This window comes from Chinchilla lanigera, unplaced genomic scaffold, assembly GCF_000276665.1.
Source record: "Chinchilla lanigera isolate Chin_1 unplaced genomic scaffold, ChiLan1.0 scaffold00013, whole genome shotgun sequence".
NCBI lineage: Eukaryota > Metazoa > Chordata > Mammalia > Rodentia > Chinchillidae > Chinchilla > Chinchilla lanigera.
In genome coordinates this window covers 9,132,541-9,155,067 of record NW_004955414.1, presented here as the reverse complement: position 1 = coordinate 9,155,067, position 22,527 = coordinate 9,132,541, and the positions used below count along the sequence as shown (strand labels likewise).

At 38.2% G+C, this 22,527-nt stretch overlaps 1 protein-coding gene across 21 annotated transcripts in view; it reads right to left on the bottom strand.

The window, feature by feature from the left end:
• Positions 1-22,527, bottom strand: part of Dlg2 (discs, large homolog 2 (Drosophila)) — a 1,924,417-nt gene that overhangs the window by 16,597 nt on the left and 1,885,293 nt on the right. For 18 of the 21 annotated variants that reach the window (XM_005379786.2, XM_013511775.1, XM_013511779.1 and 15 more), the window contains 4 exons: positions 15,566-15,665; positions 5,627-5,677; positions 4,597-4,698; positions 1,890-2,062 (listed from right to left, as the gene is read on the bottom strand). In XM_005379786.2, the coding sequence (XP_005379843.1) occupies positions 1,890-2,062; positions 4,597-4,698; positions 5,627-5,677; positions 15,566-15,665 (426 nt within the window). Of the gene's footprint in view, positions 1-1,889; positions 2,063-4,596; positions 4,699-5,626; positions 5,678-14,698; positions 14,745-15,565; positions 15,666-22,527 lie in introns of all 21 variants that reach the window. The other 3 variants (XM_013511774.1, XM_013511776.1, XM_013511791.1) reach the window with 1 other exon arrangement.

The following is a 22,527-nucleotide window of genomic DNA, read 5'->3' as shown; positions in this document are numbered from 1 at the left end:
AGAGGTGTTGGTGGGAACCATAGCACCCCGTCTGTGGCTCTGACAGGCAGTCTAGATAGCAGGGTGTTTTCAGACAAGGTGCAGTGGCAGGAACTAGCAGGAGCTGTATGTGTGGAGTAGCACAAGGATCGGTGGTATTCCTTTCTTCGGCTTCAGTGATTGTGACTTCCTGGGAGTAGAACCATAGTTGTGCAGGTCTAGGTGTGGGGTAACAGTGGTGGCTTTTTTCCTCCAACTCCTTAAATTTTAATTTCTGCTGAAGAGCAAGCAGGAGTGAGATTTGAATGAAGCTGGGCAGTTTCTCTTGTCACCTATCCCAACCTTGTATGGTGACAGTTGGTGCAGTGGAGTTGCTCAAGGCTTCAGCACACGCCTGTGGCCAGGGAAGTTGCAAGAACCGTGGTGTTCTTTTCCTGCTCTGCCAGTAGTAGGGACCTGAGTGTGTTATAGGGCTGAAGGATAGCTGGAACAACTCTGGTGATTGCCATCAGCCCTAGAACTAGCCATACCTCTGGTGTCAGAGGGGAGGCTCCCCATCTCTTGATTTCATGAAGGCAACACCTGTCACCTGCACTTGGGATACCCACTGGACTTGAGTCAGAGTTACTCTGCTGGGCTCTTGGGTTCACAGGCAGGTACTGCCTGAATCAACACAGTAGGACATCTGTGGGATCAGAGATGGGAATACAAGGGTTTCTGATCTAGAGCAGTCTAATTTTAGACAAAGGCCCATTTCTCAGGATGGTTCCTGGCCATAGCATCCTGGTTGTTCATTGGGAGAGTATGAGAAATCCTCTTCTAAAGGAAGGCTACTGCGCAGCCTTCAGGTTATTTATCTAAGTAGACTGGAATCCCATGAGGACTGTGCCATCTTCCAGTAGCTGGCACTGAAACATCAGCCCTGATAAAGTTTGCTGTAAGTCTTTTTCATTTTTACTCTTTCAAAGGCAAAACTCCACTGCCTCAGAAGAGCTGGGGTTGCAGTTTTCAGGGTTTTTGTTTTTCTTTCTGTGCTGTTGTCTGAGGTCTCTGAATCTCACAAAGTTCCATTCTCTCTCTCTTGCTGATTTCTAATTAGCTCCTTCCATCATTCACCTCAAGATGTAGCTTTTTACTTATTACTTTTGTTCTTCTTTTTAGAGAAAGAGGTGAGTTCTGGGCTGTCCTCTTCAGCCATCTTTTCCTTTCAGCAAAATTTATTTTTAAATCTCTTATCAGTCAATCATATGGGGGAAAGGGTGATATGAAATCAAATAAACCAGATAAACGATTTCTCCTATGAAAGTGTCGTCATACGTTTATTGGAGATTAGATCTCCCTGCAGGCAGATTTTAAAGCCACAGTCATGTTCCTTCCTGTTCTATCCTCTCTCAGACTCCACTTTCCCATTCCTCGGGAACTGTCAGGAAGAAGGGAAATGCAGTGACAACACCTCTTCAACATTGGAACTTCTGGCAGCTACAGGGTCAACTCTGTCCCCCTCTACCATAATGGTGGTATGTTTTCAAAGAGAAAAAGTAACTCCTTCTAGCCCAGCCTTCTGGACAACCAAGAGTAACAAAACTTCCTTCATGTATTCAATTTTATTTGCTGTGCTCTCAGATAGTGAGTCAAGGTCAAAGTGAATCCCCGGAAACTTCAGACTGTTAACTGCCTTTAAGGTTATAGGTCCCCTTCTTCCTCCCTTTTTCAGGGCAGTTAGAATACTTTAGTGAGATTAGAATAAAGATTAATGATACTGCTCTAGAAGGATTTTCTGCTTGGGTATCTTAAAAAGATATGTAATCAAAACTTACAACTGTATCAGGAAAGAGCAATGACCAAAACAACATGGTTTGCCACCCAGAAAGCTTCTTCAGGGGGAGTGGAAACAACACTGGCAAACATACCCTTTCTGCTACAAATCGCACAGACTGCACGCTGGTTCCATATAAGTTGTCATTGTACTGGCCGGCTTCTATGAATTTGTGCTCTTGAATGTCTTTCTCCATCTGTTCTCTGGAAATGACAAAGTGATAGTCTCTTCCATCCACTTCATAATCACGCTTTGGCCTCGTAGTATCTTCAGAAAACAAGAAAGGATAAAGTTAAGATGTACGTGTATTCATAAACTTCCCTCCCACCTATTTTCTCTGTCACCCTCAACACAGATACATAGATATATGTGCTAAGATGTATGTAACAGAGTGACAGGTATCAATCTTACCTTTCTGCCATAAATAACTGTAAAACTGGACAGAATGTATGGAACAACTATTTTCAGGTATTAGACAACAGAAAGTGGCAGAGCTATAATTTTAAGGGGAGAGAAATACATGAGGGAAACTTTGCCTTCATCCTACCTCTGCCTAGGAGCCATTTTTAAGTGGTGAGTCTGGAGTCAGGGTTAGGGGACTGTGTGAAGTTTAGCCAGAACTGGGCATTTGGTTAAAACCCCAGAAAATCTACACTTTTGAAGGCTATTTAGCTGGGTGTGCTGGTACACTCCTGTACTCCCAGCACTTGGATCACCAGAAGCTGCAGGCAGGCCTGAATTACAAGGCAAGACTTGTCTCAAAACCAAACCAAACCAAACCCACACACAAATGTGGGAAGCTACTCTAGATCCACCTTTACAATGTCTAAACCAAACTGCAATTGGAACAAGCTGATCTGTCATTAATTTACTGCTTGCCATAACAAAATTGTTTTATAAAGGAAGATAACAAAATCCAGACTCTTAGCAGCACTGCACCATGATATCCAGCACACAGTAAGAGTCTAACACAAAGAAAGAAGTAAGAAAATATGTCCCACAAGGAGGAGGAAATAATGGGCATACAGTTATAAATATACTCAGAGCTTTAAAAACATCCATAATAAAAAATCATAGCTAAGATAGCACTGAAAGTCAGCAAATTTAACCATTTTGCTTATATGTTCTGGTAAAAAGAGAAAGGGAAAACAATCTGGCTGTATGACTTTAAAAAGTTGAAGTATTTCCAAACTAAGTGTGGTGGTGCACAGCTGTAATCCCAGAACCCTGAGAGGCCAAGCGGGGGGGGGGGGGAATCCCAAGTTTAAAATCTGCCTGGGCAACTTAGTGAGACCCTGTCTCAAAAAATATAAAAAGGGCTGAGGATGAGGGGATGTAGCTGAGTGCAAAGGCCCTGGGTTCAAACCCAAGTACTGCCCCCCTACCTTATTAAAATATTTTCAAGCTTGACTCTGTTATTTCCTAAGACTATCTTTTAAAATGATTAAGCTAGGGATGGTAGCAGACACTTGTAATCCCAGTGATTCAGAAAGCTGAGGGAGAAGGTTGCAAATTTGAGTCCAGCTATATAATTCAGGGAAACATTATCTCAAAATAAAATAATACAAGGACTGGAGATGTAGGTCAGTGGCTTGCCCACTATGTACAAGGCCCTAGGCTCAATTCCCAGCACCACCAAAAAGAAAGAAAAAGATCAAAATTTCAGATGATGTTTTATCCTTAAAAAGCTTAAAAAATGTAGAGAGAGAAGTAGTTGTTAGGATCAAATTTGAGAGACTCCTTATTTAACCACTTGAGATTTCCTTGTGGCTTGTCTACATGTGTGGGAGGTTTCTGTGGATGCGGGGGAGTGGAGAGGTATGGTAGTGGTGGGAAGTGGGAGAGGTAAAGCAGACAGCATCTTACAGCACCAGTGGGCCCAGGAGACCAGAGCATTGTCTATAGTAATAAAGCAGATTAAAGTGTGTAGTGGTCTAGAGGGTTACAATATAGATTTTATACCTTCTTGTCCTTATCTTTCTAAGATCTGGGACCATGAAAGCACATGGGAAAGGCTATTTTGTTTTGGGATTGATAAACTGTCCTGTGTCAACATGAGATGGTTTTAATATATGATTTTGTTTCTGACTGTCATGATTCTGTGGGAAAAGATGCTACAAATGTTACTTGAACCTACTGTTACGGTTTGTGTCTGGATGTCCTCCCAAATCCTCATGCAGTCATGGAGTGTGCTTCTAGAGTTTATGATTGATTCATGGTCCAATGCTGGGATTATGGGTGTGAGTGCTACACCCACCCTGGGGTGGGTAGTTTGCATACAATGTAAGGAAGGGAAAGAGGCTGCTTGACCCGCTCCTTCCCTTGTGCTTTTGTTGCTTTTGCTGTTTTCTGCCGCCATGAACTGTTGCCTTATGTCATGTGCCACTCTGCCTTGCAGCCAGCCAAGTGTGGATTGAAACCTCCACAAACTGTAAGTTAAATAAACCTTTCCTTCCTTAATTCTGGGCATCAGGTATTTTGCGTCAGCAACAAGAGAAAAGTAACCAAGACACCTATCCAAAAGAACATGGGATGCCTATCATAAACACATGCTGTTTTGAATGCTAAGGGATTTACGATGATCCTTCCTGCTTTCTAGTGGACAATAGTCAGTTTAGAAAGAACATTATTGTACTTGGCAGCATAGAAGAAAAGTGTTAGGCACAGAAATTAAGTAAGGTGCTCAGATAGTAAGTAACTGATTCTGTTTGAATCACCAGAGAGACTACTAGAGAGACAGAAATACACCGACTCATAAAGATACAAAAATTGTCCTGGAAAAAAAAAAAAAAGATACTTACGAGGCACACATGAGCCAAATTTATCAGGAAATTCAGATATCAAATCATCATTGATTCGATCCTTCATGGGGCCCAGGATAATCACTGGCCGGGTATAGTTTACTGCAGATAGGGAAAGGAAGATGCAGGTGAGGAGAAAGAATTGGAAATGACAGCAAGGGTGGTTCTTAGGTGAAATTGCCAAACAGAACTGTGAAGGTTATAACTCTGGCTAAACTACCCACATAGGGAACTGTATGTTTAACCCTGAGGATGTTACTGTGCCTATTATCTGGAATTTACTAAAAAGGAAAAGCAACTGCAGCATCTGTCAAAGAAGAACCATTTGGAGGAGTTTTGCTTATTCTCAGGTTATGCCTACACAATGTCAAAACAACTGAATTTAGTCAATAAAGAGGGAGAAAAAACCAGCTATTTGGCCATTGTTTAAAAGTAATTGTTAGTAGTAATGACACCTTATGTTTTTATAATTTATTTTCCTCAACTCTAAATACTCTCTGTACTCTGCCAGGGTTTCCCCAATTCCTTTGTGGCAGATAGTAGAAAGTCCACTTGGTACATGTCCCCATTTGATTCTTGAATTTTCTCAGAGACATCCCTGGTCAACAGCCATGAGGCTGTGTATAAATGCCTCTGGAAACAAGGAAGCCAGGCTCCTGGAGCAGCCTGCAGTTGGCCTGGATCTTAGGTCTACAAGAAAGTCTTCCTCACTACTGAGCTGACTTCAGCTTTACAGGATTTATCCCGCAGTCCTCTTGATGGGGCTCCAGTGATTTGGATGTGCTCCTTCCTACTGAGGCAGCTCATCTGAAGGGCTGCTCCACCCTCTAGGGAGCTGCTGTTGGTGTGCTCAGCTGGGAAGCTGTTTGCACGGTGGTAGGGCCAAGGAGAGAGATAGCAGCCTATAGTCTGGGGACTACTGAGTATTGAGCTGAGTTTATTTTGCTTAGTCCTTTGCTCTTTCCCTTCTTCAACTATGTCACCTGCTATGGCCTGGAAATCAGGAACCCAGGCATGCTGAGAAACTTACTTTCCTGCCTTGTGACAGGCTCGTAGGAAAGAATGAGGTCTTCTTGCCCCCCTGAAAAGAGAAGAAAGGAAAATTATGTCAACTAACAATCAGTGATCCCCTAAAGCTACAATCCCTGCTCTGAAACATAGGAAACAGTTCAGAGTTAAATTTTCTTGCTCTCTCCTTGAACCATTCAAAAATTCCTTCAATCTCAGAACTACATTGCATCGTTATTTCCATACCAGGAGCCATAACTCTGAGTAGGAAATGGCTGCTAGCTACCTGCCGCAGAGCAATGATCTGCGAGACTACTTCTGTCTGATGTTAGAAGTGGAGTGCCATGCTGGTACCACCTACAGTGAAGCCAGACAGTTCAAGGAAAGGGCCCATGCAATGGTTTGTTGCTACCTAATCAGAACATCTGTTCTTTTATTTTATCTATTTTATTTCCCTATAAAGCACATTGCTCAAAAGCAAATGTCTGTATTTTCCAGGATTTTAACAAGGGATAATAAGGGTTTTACTCTAATAACATTAAGTCAATGGATCAATTAAAGAAGATTAAATTGAGAGGAAGGACAGAGGGTAGCTCAGTGGCAGAGAGTGTGCATAGCATGTGTGAAGCCCTAAGTTCCATTCTCTGCATTAGAAAAACACCAATATGTCATTGGTTATAATTGCTGCTAACTCATGCCTTGAAACGTCAGAAAGAGAACTAAGAAAGAAAATGTAGTAAAGTGTCAGCCCCTCCAATGCTGTTTGCTGCACACTTTCTGACTCAGTGTGGCCCTCAAGTCAACAAAAAATGTGGAAAGTAATTTCATCTTTAGAAATGATGTTTTCAGTCATCTGTTTTATCCAGTTGACTAACTGGTCATGGGATCAGCCCAGTTGAGCTTCCGACACTGAAAGCCAAACTCTGATATTTATAGTAGACCTAGTCCTAACTTGTGTGGGAAACTAGTTAGGACTGTTAAAAATGTGAGACTTCATGTCTACTACAGGAGATAGCAGAGGAGAAATGGAACCTAAGGTACAGTCTTTTCTGAAGCCAAAGGATGATTAATCTCATTGCTTTAACCACTTAAAAATAGTCCAATTATTTAAATTTGGGATGACCAAAAATTGCATATTTTTGTTCATTTTTATAACAGAATATATATTATTATGATAATTTTATCAAGTTTATTCAGTACAAAAATCCACTAGTTGAAATGACACCTGCCCGAGTGATTCTTGGAATAGTCAGTGCATAAACAACTACACTACCCAAATGATGGTAAACTGTTAAGTGGTTAAATACTCAGTACCCTGAGACATGTTCATTCAGTCTGCCAATGCCAGGGTACCCTCTGTAGCCCCAGCACCAGGGAAAAGTGAGTAAATTTCATAGAAGGAAGTAATATATATAGTTTTGGTAAGAGCAACTGATTTGAGGAAGTTAAACCATATATGGGTAAACTTGTAGAGTACAATGTCTTTCTTGGAGTGTTGGTAGCAGGCATAGGGTGGGTGGGCTTTTCTGTAAGTGTGAGAAGTGGCCACAGGCTTAAGCCACATCTTATATCTATTGTGAGATGGGCTTGCTTTCAGAATGGCTCTGCTAGGCCACACTACATCCCAAAGACACAGAGAATGGGTTTTAATGCTCCTCTTAACTGGCACCTATCCATGGTTGCTCCAGAAGGGTCAGCTTCACATTTTTTTTTTTTAAATGTAGGAAAAGAATGTTTCCCTTTGAGTATAGTACTAAAATTTGCAGTCTAGGCCACAAAAAGTGATTGACTGCTAACATCTGATACAGACAGAGGTCTTAAGCATTCAAAAGATGAGTATAAAATTTATTGGGAAAATATAATTTTAGAGATAGAAGCATAGGAGACTAATATTGCAATGGTAGACTGTAACTTTACAGGGAGATCCTCATGTAACAGTTTATATATGAGGGGAAGTCCTGATCATGGGATAACAAAAACTTCAAATATCAGGAGATGTCTGAGTCTGCCCATTTTTTGGGAGATCTATAAAGGCAAAGACTGGCTTTCATCCATCTCTGTTCCCAGTGCCTGACTGAGTGCTTGATGTAAAGAAAGAGCTCAGGAAAATTGCATTGAGTTCAATTGTAAAGACAGGATGAATAATGTGGTCAAAGATAGGTTCTGCTTTGTGTTTCTGTCAACATGGTCATTTCACTTTGGTAAATACGGTTTTCTCTAATAAATATATATATCATGCTTCATATGAATCGCTTTCTAGTAGCCTTATAGATCATTTTCATGGGACATTCAAAAGGCACAGCTTAAATAAGATGTTTGATGTCAGTATGTATAACTTGTGATTCTGAAAACCAATGTAAAACATAGTTACTTTTGTTAGAGAATTCTATAGTTCTTTGTTTATCCTTTTTTTTTTGTTTTGGTTTGTTTCTGTAACTTGAAAAGGAACTGGGTTTTGTTCAAAGCATCAGGACTGGCAGGGAGTAAAGGTCACAACTTTTTTATGTCAAAGCACATCCAGTCCTCAAGGCACTGTGAAAACTGGGTACTGTGTAGCACCTAGGAACCTGGAGGGAAGCTGGGGAGGTTGGCATCTCCTATCAGCTGTGAATTCGGCACCTTAAGCTGATTTTCACTCTCAGGTTTAAGAATGAAAAGCTCTTTGAGTAGCTGAAAGGAAATCAAGGGCGGGGGGAAGTTTACTATAATGAAGGAAAGAAAATCACGTCACTGTGGCACTTCACGGGTGCCGAGGGACTTTTACATTCTCTGGCTTCTACTTTTCATAGACATTTTGAGATAACAGGAATGCTAATGGACCCCCATTTTATAGACAGAGAAGCTGAGGTTAAGAATTGTTCGTGAGCCCTGTTTCCTCAGCTAGTAAATAGTAGAGTCCACATTTAAAATTACATTTTCAAAATTCTCTCAAATGTATCTCAAGAGGGGGAGAGATGTAAAATTCTGGGAGGGGTGGAGTAGGACCTCAGAAAATGTGAGCAGAAACCAGGCCAGAGTCATCGAGTGGCCCTACAGTCCCATCTGTAAACACCAGCTCTTTTTAATTTTTTAATGCTTCTGTGTCATCTCCATAAACTAGTCATCCTTAGTAGTTTTTCTATTTTTTCCTCAGAAGAAGTTGGCACTCAGAAATAACAGCTGGGAAAAAGGTACAAAGTATTTTTTGGTCTTGTTTTGGCAACCACATAGTTGGAAGTGGGTGAGCGGCAGAGCTGTGTGTGGCCGTTTGCAGCTGCCAGAGACTTGGCAGAGGATTCTGTGACAGTCTCCACGAAACAGTTTGTGTGCAAACTAGGAACAAAGCCACAGTGACACATACCCAGAACAGGGCCCTAGTAGGCCTTCAGGAGTGAGGAAAGAGTTTCCGTTCTTTAGGAATTCTTGGAAATAGACAGAGGAGGGTAGTGAAAACCAGTGGTGGTGCAAATGTTCTAAGTTTAGTTTTGCCTGCCCGTCTGCATATGATGGCTATTAAGAATAAGTTAGGTTGTTAGAGCCACGCAGTGTTAGTACTAAACGAGGGCTTGGAGTTCCAGTGCTTCGGAGGTGACAAGTATGTAGTAGCATGTGTTGGTCTGCCACCTACTCTGTGCCTGTGACAGTCATCACGAACTGATCACTGCCCCATTGCTGCTGAGACTTGACAAGCCCTAGGAATACTTTCCCATATAGTTATTTAGACAGCTATTACAACTGGTCAGAGTTGAAATCTGTTTTCTGTCTTAGTTCTAATCCAAGGTGCTTGGTTTACATAAGGGAGACCTGAGATTTTTGGGTAATTTTTTCAAGGATTCCATAGGATGTCAGGAAGATTAAATGACTTAATAAACTCTTACACTCAAACTTAGTATGTAGTTCATAGTATATAAAACCTGACTGTAGTAATTTGCTGGGTAGTATGGAATGGTTAAAATATACTAGATAAACATCAAAGAGGTTTGGATTACAAATGGTAGGAAAGAGTGAAAAGTACATGAAATCCAGACTTAAAAGCTTTTGCTTGGAATTACAGTGGTACCATTTATTGGTGAGGTAGCCTCTTGGAGCTGTGAGTTCCTCCTATAGAAAATGGGCTACTAGTAGATTTACTGTAGAAATGAAATGAGAGAGTAAATGTAACAAAGAATATGGTAACACTTGACAAGAGTGCAAAGGAGAGGAATACTGGGAGAAGTCTTGGTTCTGATCTCAATGTTGTTTTCATTTGGGTCATTTCCTCAAGATCCTTATTTTGAAAATTCTACTAAGCAATAGTCACCAATGGGCTTTAAATATAATGTGTGAAGAGCATTACTGAAAGTCAGCAAGGCACATCTTTAGCTGTGAAGGTTTGCTTGATCCCCACTTTATACCTGCTTAGTAATTATCATCCCTCAGTATAAGGGTAATTGAAAGCTATGATACAGAATGGTCAAAAATACAAGCTGTACCTTACTATCTCATTGACAGATAAAATTCTGGTATTGGCTAATCATTCAGATAGTTTTGGGGTGGTATTTTGTATAACTGGACAATGTGAATTGTAATTTAACTGCAATTTAGTTGCTACTCAATACAGTTGGGCTTGGGAAAATAATTCTATAGGGCTTAGATCATGTAGCAGATGTCTGAACTCTACTAGAAATTAATGTCACTGGTCTACATAAAGCCCAACAAATAAGTTATAGTTTTCCTCGTACCAAAGTGAGAATAGCTCAGGAGTCATAAAGACAAGCTTTGGTCACTTATTCTTACCCTGGATTCTTGGCTTAAAGTCATATGGAGTGGGAGAGGTTAATTTTTTCCCATGAAGTTGAGTTAATCATAACATTTTAAGGAAGAATGTAATAATGTTAATAAACCATGTTGAGAATAATCCTTCTTTCCATCAATAAGATTTGATGAAATTCTTTCAATATAAGACTTCTATTGATTGAAAATTGGGTGACATTACCATGTTGTTGTTTCACTCTTTGATCTGTCTTGTCCTCTTCTGGCCTCTATCTTTACCTGCCTTCTTTTTTCCCTTGTGCTGTTTTTTCTTCACTGCTACTAATCTGACTTCCCAAAACTTTTCTTTCTTTTCTTTTTTTTTTTTTTTTTGATTTTTCTCCGGTACCAGGAACCGAACTCACGACCTTGCGCCCAAAACTTTTCATCAAATCTAATTACTTTTACTCTACTCCAAGAACACTGTTTGGCACTCCACCTCAGAAAGCATGGTTTTGTAAAGTATTATGCTATCATGGGAAAAATACCCATTTTAGTACCATTTTGCTTTTCAATTAGTACAATATTCATTCAGGCAAAGGTGATATCAATTTCGCCTTGGTAGCTGCTGATCATGTATTGGACTTGCAGTTTTCTACCACACTTGGCAGTTTCTTTTTGGGTAACCCACTTCACTAAGTAGTACAAGTTAATATCATAGAACTCATAACAATTCTAATGATCATAGATACCAATATTAGTCACCAAAACCAGTAAGAAGGTGGTAAGAAACCACGAGAGCTGATCAAAAGGATGTGCTTGGTGTTTGGTGAATATTTCCATACAACAAGCAAATGGCTTGAGGTAAACAAAGAAACACAGGAACGAATTTTTAATAGTTACCTACCTTTTCCGTTAAGTTTTCTGACCTAACAAGTTTAGTTAATTTTTTCAAAGAAAAGGGCATGGAGAAAGGAGGAGTTCCTTCATCATTAGAGGAAGAAATTTTTTATATCAGTTTCCCCTCCCTCCCCCCAAATAAAATCAGACAGGTAGATTTATATCTACCTTAAAATATGGAACACTGTAGTTTATATAGCTTTTTCTTGTAAATGGGAACCAGGAACAGAAGGAAAAAGGTGAAATGAGAAGGAAAATAAAATCATGATGAAGTTTGCACCCTCCTGCAGGGAGTCTGGGGAGGCAGAATGTCAAAATCCACTATGCTGAACTTCTGTATCTTTCTTAGGAGAATTGAATCACCGGGTCACAACCAGCTGAGGTTGGAACTGTATAGTAAACTGACTGCTACTACTTGAACAAATCACATAAGGGTCTACTGATGGCCCTAGTGACTTTTGCATCTTTTGACATCAAATGCTGATTTCATTTCAAGCCATTTGCTTTGGATAACAATGATAAGAGCAGCAATTGAAAAACAACAACAAAAATCTGAAATGACCACCACAGGCAATGGGGCAATTGCAAAGAAAAGAACAGCAAACCAAAGCAATAACTTACGGTAGCTACTTTCGCTATCGCTGGCATTAGAAGAAACATGTTCTGCAAGAACAGCACAGCAAATTAAAGAGATACCAAGCATTGGAAAGCAGCCCAAACGGAAAGAGTACACTCATGCAAGGCTACCGGAAATGTGAGCGAAAGGCAAGTAAAAGGCAGCAGAAAAGATTGCATTAAGAAAATTTGGATAAGGTAAAGAAGATGAAAACTTTATCACCATTTCTGCAGGACCTTGCTTGGTTGATTGTCTTTTTTCCTTTTAGCAAATAATGCAAGTACTGTATTTAATAAAACAAAATCAATCCAGGAATTTTTTTTTATAAATACTATGACCTGTTCTTTTAGTTCTGATTTTTCAGATTCGTCTCACAAAGGCCAGTGTGTCATAACTGTTTTTTAACAATAAATCGAGGAGGTTCTGGTTGGCAGGGACTGTTTTCTTGCAGGTTTTTCTGCTTCTCCATTTTACCTTTAATTATTTTGAGGGAATACTGATTGACCCCTGGAATCCTTTTAGTTTTATTTCTGTTTAAATTCCATGTAAAACTAATTCTCAGGTTGAAAGGGGATTCTTAAAGATATTTCCTGCTTCAGTGAGTGAGCAGGGAATCTTGGAGGAAGAAATGTTTCAAGAATTATGTTTTTCTATTAAGATCCTTGCTTGGATAGCAATCAGATCTCAGGGGGAAGGGACAGGCAGAGGATAAATGGTCTGATCACCAGCACAGGTTCTGGGAAGTAGGAGGTTTTCGATTCATTCTGAATGATTTACCTCTAGGTAACATTCCTGATTGTTTTTTTCATCCAAACACAACTCAGCCTAATATAACAATGATGTGTGCATTGGTTGTATGCTAGAATTCGAGCTTTAGTTTCCAAAGTCATTTTATTTCATCTCTACTATGCATTAATTATTAGATTATCAATTCCTTAGCTTATTTATATATCACTTTCGTGAAACCAAGTGTGTGACTATTTGATTTCTGAATCTTATAGTCAATAACTTCATTTTCTTTTTTAAGAGCAGAATATATTTATTGAGGGAAAGAAAAGAAAGCTTTTGTCCAAGAGAGGGACAGAAGTGGGGCCTGAGTGGGTTACTCAGTTTTTCAAAATGCTATTGCTTATCTTGTTGAAAGAATACAGCACTATTCTCTAACAGTATGAAGTGCTTTCAAATGCTTTGATAGCATAATTCTTACCAGCTCAGTGAGTTACTTTTGGAGCACAAAACTGATAAAAACTAAAGCATGAGTTAAATTCATACAAATCATTACTCTTTGTGTTGGTCTATGAATAGAGCTGTACTACAAATTTGGTCACAAATTTCACAGATGAAGAGGGATCCTAAGAAAAGAAATAAAGGAATGCAGATGAATCTGTGTAAGCCTGCACTCTATCACTGAAAGTACAGTCAAGGCATACAGTCAACAATATTGTGCCATCATGTACATTATCATCTTAGGTTTTTTGAGTTAGGGATGACATCATTTTTTGTTTTTATTTTATTCATTAATCTCTTCAGTTTTTTAAAAGTAAGTAAATGTTCATGTTCTGGATTTAAAAGGGTATCACTCCTATTTTTGACATTATAATAGCATATTCTTTATACTGATGTTTATTATTAAAAAAATATTGAAAAGCCTCTTTACAAATCCTCTCTGATGATGCTTCATGCTATGCCAGTAATGTTGACATTGGTATTTGAAGTCCAGCCACTGGTTCAAAACAAATTTGACCCAAAGATAAAGTTTTCATCTTTAAGGAGATCAGAGACCAGTACTCTTGATCAGATTTTGTTTTCTATATATGCATAGTTTTAAAAAAGCCACTCCAAATCAGTAACTTGAATTATGAAAGGTGTCATTATACAAGCTTATATAAACAGCCTTTGAAAACTAAGTCCAGTTCAATGCTATGTTTTATAAAATGAACAGCTTCTAAAAATATCGTCCATATCTGTTAAAATAAAACAAAGTTGAACAATGTGATACAATTGCAAAAGACACAAAATTCTGTTCTTATTTCACTGGTACCTACACAATGAGGTTAGTATTAAAGAAAGAAAAATTACAGGATAGTTAATTTAAATTGCTCAGTCAGTGCAATGAGACACAGACCAAAGACATGAATAACTAGAAATTATAAAGGTCTAATGTATCTGTTTCATTCTGTACTCCAAAATGAAGACTTCATTACATAATGCAGCTACATAGTCACTGATAGAAAGATGATATTAATAAATATCTAAAACTAATATACAAACATTTCAAGCAGGATCACTGCAAGTCAGAGAAAGTCAATCAAAGTTAATAACAATTATTCATGGAAGATCAAATAGATTATTTACTTTTTGAGAGTGCATGTTCCTTTTGATTACAAAATAGCTCCTTTACTGATAGCAGAATACAACTTAATTATAGAATTTGGCAAGGTCATTAAATATTTTCATGTGAAAAGGCAGAGGAAAGCACATCAAAGATATTTCTACTTTGCAGTTCTGGAACACTTAGCTCGCCCTTTCTTTCAGCATGGTTCCTTGCTCACTGGGAGGAATTAGGCAGCAGAGCAAGTGATGCTGTGGTGGGCATCAGGACCATGCTGGCGTGTCACATGGTCAGAAAGGGAAAGTGTTAACCGCAACAGAAGTTAGAGTGCCTGACACACTTTGCTTTTCAATGCTGACATGCAGAACAAAACAATTGAAAATTATTTTGTAGGAGCATTCACAGCTAGGTAACAAATAAAACTCGTATCTTGTGCATGCTAGGAGTGAAAGGCCCTCGAGAAAAGGAACAAAAGCCAAACTCAAAAGGAAAGGAAAAGAAAAGGAAAGTTACAGTGACCATTCCTGGAAACTTACTCAGAGTCTTTGTTCCATAACCGTCGTCACCTAATCCGGGGATGTCCTGCATGGAAGTCCCCAGAGAGAGCAATGAGAGAGGAAGAACAGCCACGGAAGAGGAAGGAGAGGTCAGTGGAGTTGAAATGGATACTACCATGACAGACCGTGTTGCCTGCACAATCTGGATCCCGCTGTCTCTTCTTTTGAAACAACTTTTACCCCAAACTCTCTAGATTGAGACTTAAGGAAGTCTTGATTTGGAAAGCAATTTGAAAGGTGACTGTAAAACAAAAATAAGTAAGAAAGATGCGGCAAATGCCATTTTTGCCATCACTATCGTCACATAAAGGTCCTACTTAAAGGAATGATCTCTTCCAAATTTTGGAACTTAGTATCCACCAATACAGGCTCCCTGCTGAGCAAGTGCTTAGCGTTTGTTGGGAGGGAAAGAGGGAGCCAGTGTGCCAGTAATCATTCAAAGTAATTTAATTGCTCCAGTTAGCCAGCATTCCAAAAAGTATACATTTGGCGATGGAATCCAGTATTTCTGCTCAGCCGAGAAATTTGTGTCAAGCCATAGAGAGCTGTGTGAGAGAAAAGGCAAACCAGACCCATTTCCAGTCACAGATAAGTACTGACTGGCAGCAGAGCCCCAGCCTGGGCAACTCCCTCTCCAATGCATCCTGCAAAGAAGAGTCACACGAAGGGAAGGATCCAGACTGTGGACAAGCACTGGTCACAGTAGTAAGACCTGTCCTGCCTGCCTACTGTATTATTACTATTATCATTTTTGCCTAGGTGTGTGGCGTGGGAGAGCCTATATCATGCGTGAAGAATTTTTTTCTCTTGTGTTGCATGTGACATTATCTCCGAGAATCTACTTACGTTCAGGATCACTGGTTTCCTGCTCACTCTGCTCCTTGTTCTTGTAGAATGGGAATTTTCGTGAAAAGATGAAGCTCTTTTTACGCTTGTCATTGAATGACTGTGAAGGAGAAAAGGCATGGGGCAAAAACAGGGGACGTCTAATTGTTGTCACACTCATGCTGACAGAACAACTAGCTTGTAAAAGCAGAGAGAGCTGCAGAGACGCAAGTGGATGTGCTACGGAGGTGCCATAGGCTTCTAAAGGCAGGATTGGTTTTCAAAGAGTCAATTCTGAATGGTGACACCTTGGGAAAATGGTCTCATAATCAAAAGACTGCTCATAGATAAATAGTGATGGAGGGAGAAAGTCTTAAATTAGAAGACCCAGAGTCTTCGTGTTGGGTCTACATCTCGCTAGTTTATCACCTTTGACGAGTAACTGAATCTCTCTGAACCTCATATCTTCAGCTGCAAAATGAGGATTCTGATAGCAGTTCGTAGGTGGTGAGATTCACAAGACAATGTACATGAAAAGCACTATACAAATGGCATCTTATCAGGTAGAAGAGAATTTTGATCAGAGAAGCTAGTTTTCTCAGTGATTAGTCATCTTTTCAAATAACTTGAATTTGAGTTACTTCAACCTGGATTTAATTAAAGCTGCACAGAGATATGTAGATTTGTGATATATGGTAATTATAGTCTCACAGTTATACCCTAACATTTTTATTCAAAAGACAATTTAGCCTCAAGCCTTCATTTTGTAGAGGGAGCCGGAAGCACGGAGAGGCTGAGTCCAAGCTACTAGCGCAGAGCTAGTCAACAGCCAGGGAACAGTCAACCTAAGACAAATTGCTGTTAAAGTGGTATTAACTTACATTCATTCAGCAAGGGAGAAATGACAGCCACTCATCTATAGTCTGATAAGATAAAAGAAATGTCAGAGTGACTGTCTTTAAAGCATAAGCCAATCCATTAGTTTGAATGAGGCCAAATTAAAAATACTATATACACATATTATAGCCCCTGAATTTATTCATTCAAATGAATATCATATGTTCCCCTAAATGACTTCCTAAGAAATCTGTTATTAATAAGACCTATGGCTGTTATTATGTATATGTTTTGTGGGATTCTTCTTTGAGAAATGTACTCGTGATCATTTTACAAGCTATAGGCAATGCAAGGCTTATTAATTTTATATTCACATGTAATTTTAAAAATGTTGTGCCAGCTTGATTACCATTCTCATTTAAATAAATTAGTTTTGTGAGTCTTTTAGTTGGCTACAAAAATTAAAATCATTGCCCAAGGAACAAGATTTTTACTACATAGGTTTGAAAATGAATATGCGAATGGCTCAGAAGAAAATCTGAGAAGCGGTCAGTGACAGCTGGTAGGAAAAAATGTACAGCCGGCAAGGTGACTCCTAGGAGGAAACAGCAACTGTTTAAATATATGCATTTTGTCATTGGTGAGACTCAGTCATGTGCCTATATGGATTCAAAGTTTGACAAAGTTGTTTAAATAACTTATTTTCTTTGTGTACTCAGGCTCTTCTGACTTAAATATCCATTTTCATTTAGTTTAGGAAACGTTAAAGTACTAAAATGTTAGTCCTGTCATTCAGTAAGTTATTCATTATTTTTTTAGGTACTAAGAGCGTTCACCAACATCAGTGGAGCTTAGTTTTATGTCACATTAAGAAGGCTTTATGAAAATAAATATTCAATAGTTTATTTATACGTTACATTCAAGCATTAAAAATCTCTTGGGAAAAAAGTACTACTTCAGAACTTATTATTCTGCTGATTGCACCTTTGGTCAGTATAGTTACATCATAACTTAGAACTGGGGATAGGTGTCCCAAAACACCAAAAATGATCATCTTTAAAGGAACATTAATTATTCTTGCATCACTCCAGTTTCATGCCACTTTTACATTTCAAGCATATTTAAATTTCAGTAACTGAAAATAACAGAAAAAAAAACATGTAAGAATCAATGGCATGTGACATTGCAAGGTATGTTAGACATTTATCTTCAATATGGTAGGTGACTTCATGCAAAAAATTAGAAGTTTTCATGCAAATACAAAACAATGCCAAGAGGAGGGAAGCCTGGGGTGAGGACACACAGAGACTGAGAATGTGAAGGCATTTGGGCCCCAAAATGAGGTTGCATGCAAATCACATTGCTAAATTGATTCAGGGGTCAAATGAAAATGAAAAAGTGTTGTCTGTGGTTAATTCTTTTATGTTTCAAAGCAAGGAATGTAATATGTTAACATTTCCGAAGTATGAAAATGTTGTGTATCATGAGTTATCTGACTGAGACATAATCATACTGAGTACCACACTTTTTAAAAGAACAGAAAATACATAATAATACCTCGGACGTTTAACTATCTAAGTCTTATTGGCAAATGCCATTTCTTATTGGAATTACAAGGAAGGTAGTAGAATGATTGGTGGTTCCATCTCCAGACACAAAATTAGATCACAATTTTCAGTTCACACAGATTTAAAAGTCACACATTTAGAATCTTAAAACATTTCAACTATAAAAGATTATATGTGGCTTATAATGTTGGCACTATTCTTTATTTTTATTAGACACATATATCATTACATAAGCTTTTGCTACTGCAATGTTTTCTTTTAATATAGAAAAGAAAAATCTGCTACATGAGTGCTAGGTGAGAATAATAAATTAGCACTTTTGCTATTTATAAAACACATGGCTCTAAAGGAACTGAAGGCTGGTTTGTGGCTCTATTCTTCATCATACTTGATCAATGATGTTGTTAATTTTCCTACATTATAGCGTCTTCAATTCTGAGCCATTGCTTTTATGGCAGGAAACTTTGAATAGAGACTTTGAAAATACCAATCCAATGTGGCATGGGGTAAGCTGGCCTACCTAAGTTTCCTCTTGCAATTTGACATGAGTTATTGAGTTCTTAGAAATAAGAGCGATAAAACAACTCCCATTTATTGGGTGCTTAAGGCACAAGTTTGGTTCTAAAAGCTTTACACGTGTTAATTTTCAGGCTAACTTCCAAGTATTTCCTTATTTGTCCAGAGTCACACAGGTAGGTAAGCAGTAAAGTCAGAAATTGAATATTCTTGGTTGCAAATATTGCTGTTCTTAAGATCACAAGAAGTTTCTGCAACCCAAACATGCTTCAAGTTTATATTCAAAATTATTAGCATCCGGCTTTCTTCAGTGATTTTATTTATTTATTTTTTTTCTTTTGCCATTTCCTGGGCTCATTGCTTAGTTACTTATTTCAGCCATTGATGCCATTGGATTCCATAACACATCTTTGGGTTATCCTGCTATAATTTTTTGAATACCCATTTATATGTTTGAGGGCTCTATCCCATTTTCTTTGTTATGATATTATAGGAAGAAATCAAAAGAATTTTCTTCAGGTCATTGAGGGCAATTTAAAGGTAAGTATCCAAGACAGGCAAATCTATAAAGAAAGCTACATTACTACTTGCTTAGGGCTTATAGGTGGAGAAAGGAAGAACTGGCAGCTACTGGGCATGGAGCTTCTTTAGAGGGGATGAAGGTGCTCCAAAATTTGGTTGTGGTAATGGTTGTATAATCCTATAAACATAATTAAAAATACTGGATTGTATACTTCAAGTGGTTAATTACATCTATGTGAATTATAGCTCCATAAGGTCATAGCAGCCCCTCGCCAACCCCACACCATGGGATGAAAGGAAACAATTACAGCAGGTTTCTCATTTTTTTTGATGTAGATATTTTTATCTTTAATTGTATGTTTGGTCTCCAATCCTTGGAATCAACCAGCTATACATTACTTTTGTTTTCCTAACTGGTCTTGTCTCAGTTAAATGAATACCTTTCATGTTGTGACAGACATCAGAACATCTGTATCGGGAGTTAGCATCTTATCACTGTCACTCAGAAGTTGCTAGCTTGTTAGGTCAAGTGGCATGAAATCACCTAGCCTGACCAGCGAGACAACATATTGGTGAGCTGGCTTCAGATAAAATATATGCTTCGTGAAGAAAGAAAACAAAACAAACATAAATCGACTCCTTATCCTGCTCAGATTCCATGTTCTAAAAGACACATGAACTCTAAAATTAGGGACATGTTTCATTTTTTCTAACCTTCCTACTCTAATTTTTCAAGCCTCAAGTGTTTCACCTTCATGATAAGAATGTTGTCTGGGTAGAATTTTGTTTTAAAATATATTGAACTCAGATACATATTTTTTGTGGGCTCTTTAGTTTATATAAATGCTTTCCTCTTATTACGTTCTTCTGGGAAAGTTGTTAATATAAATTTGGCCATGTTTTCATGTGCACAAAAAGAATTTCAAAACAAGAGATGTTAAAGAACAAGTAATAATGAGACATGGGGGATTAAGGGAAAGATGAATTGGCGTGTGTGCGCATGTGTGCACACAGCTTCCCCCCAGAAATGTGTCTATGTGAATGATATGCTTAGAACATTGTCCAAATAAAAAACTGATAGATGCATGAATTAATGGATCTAGGTAAGTATTGGTAACTGTTAATATCCAAAGGAAAAAAAGAGAGAGAAGATAAACTTTTACAAATTAGCCTTGCCAATCTATTACTCCCCAAGCAAACCTCCTTCAAAGGAATCTGGACCCAATCAAATGTTTAGGTCTAATTACCAGTTTGCAGATATGAAGAAGTCACAGAAACATGGAAAACTACTTTATAAGGATGAAACAGCAAAATCTATGGTATGGGAAACTCTAAAATGAAATAACTTGGTTTCTTCAACATACAAAATGCACTCAAACAACACAAATGAGGGGAAAGTGAAGGACAAATGTTTACATTAGAAAGTCAGATCAACCAATTACACACTATAGTTATCATTTGGATCCCGTTGGAACCAACAAAATGTAAAACAACTCCCCCGAAAGCATTTATGATGCCTGTGAGCCAATTTCAACTCTAAAGCAGATCAGACATTTATTAATCCTGTAACTGTTAAATTTTATGTGTCACAATGTCATTGTGGTCATCCTATATTAAAATATTTACAACTGAAATGATGTGATGCATTGGGTTGCTTCAAAATATTGTGGATTCTCTGAGTATATTGTAAAGGCAGGATTATAAAGAAATCTTGCTCTTCACTTGACAAGTTTATGATTGTAATGCTGGTATAACAATTTTGAAATCATTTGGTATGTGCTATATGATTTAAAAATGAATAAACAAAGGGATCTTATTGAGAACAAGAGTTGTCTTTGTGAAAGAAAGGTAAAGTACAAATGTGGAAAAGGTGAAAGGAGAGGAAGAATCTTACAGTGGTGGTGGTAATTAGAGCCATCAGATAGAAACTTCAGATTTGTTTAATGATTCTTTAAAGAAGTCTGTATATGATGATGTATTAATAGCCAAGATTACACCTAACATTCAGGTTGTCTTCTGAATGCATTTATTAATCCATTTTTTCACAAAAAGGATCTAGGTTTTTTTTTTTTTTTTTTTAATAGGCTGACTGCAAGATTTTCCTGATGTGAAAACCTGGGAAGTATACACATTGCTTATATAGTATTCCTGCCCACAAGGCATTCGCTGACACTAACCATGAGGAAATAATGAGCCAAATTAAAATTAAGATACATGCTCATAAAATAGGTCAATGTCAGGAAGAGCATAAAAAGCTAAGGGAGTATTCTTAAAAAAAGTAGGACAAATGAAATGTAATGCATTGGTCCTGGATTGAATCCTAGATCAGAAAAAAAGCAATCATTACTTCCACAGATTTCCTTTCAAAATAGTTTAGGGAAATACATAAGTGGATAATTAGTGAGTATTAAATATTTGTAATTCTAGCCTTTCTACTTTTTGTGTTTTAAAATTCTCCTATGGCCAAGAAAAAGAGATAATGAGTTGTAAGGCATTTAGTTCACTACCTTAAATGCTTATTAAAAATAGGTATTATTAGCTAATATCAGGACAATTTTTCTTTTCTGTGTCCTTTCTGTTTTTGTTGCTACTTTGAATCTAGGACAGCAAATAAAAATAACCCCAATGCAAATTAAGCACAAGGGTACTTGTTCCTGAAAAAAAGAAACAGATGGTAGGGAGAAATCGGACCCCTTATGACCATCACCTATAGCCCAGTGAAGACTGCAAACTAGGTTCTCCATTCATGAAAATGTGGCAGCTGATCTTTACCTGATAGGAAAAGACTCAACTTAGAATTCTTTGCTTAAAAAGGAATCAAAATCACAGGATCCAAACATTCTAAAAAAATGTCTGAAAAACAGAATCCCAGATGAATTCTCGCCCCCCTCCTTTTTTCTACTTTTGGAACTGTTCATGCTAAATAAAGGCATATAACTTGGCAGTCCAAATTGAGGAGGCCCAGTTCTAGTAGAGGAGATAAGGTAAGCCGGGCATGCACCCTGGAGAATCACGGCGACTTCGAGACCAGCCTGGGCTACATAGTGAGACCCTGTCTCAAAAAACAGAGGTAAGGTAGCCAAGAGACTTTATGGGAAGCAAGCCTAAAATACTACAGCTAACAGGCAGCTGAATTATATGTTAGACTTTATGGAGACTGATGTGCAGTAAATAGGCTGTTTTCCTTAATTTTGCAGCCCAAGATATCTACATCTGGATATCTTGTCTGTTCTTCCAAATAAATGTGTAACTGTTCTTCTCTGCCATCTTGCATTCTCTTCTAGCTACTGGCACCACTACTTGGATTTTTGTGTCTTTTTAAAGTAAAACTTTTCCCTTTTGAACATGCTCCAATCATACTTTAAAAGTAATATCACCTACACTAGAGGTCAGTGAATTATGGCCCATGGACCATGCATGATTTTGTAAATAAAGTTTTATTGGAGCACAACCACACGCATTTGGCTGTTTTCTCAGGGTCACCAATGAGTTCTGGGATGGTTGATTCAACATTTATTCTCAGGTCTCATCTTACTCTAC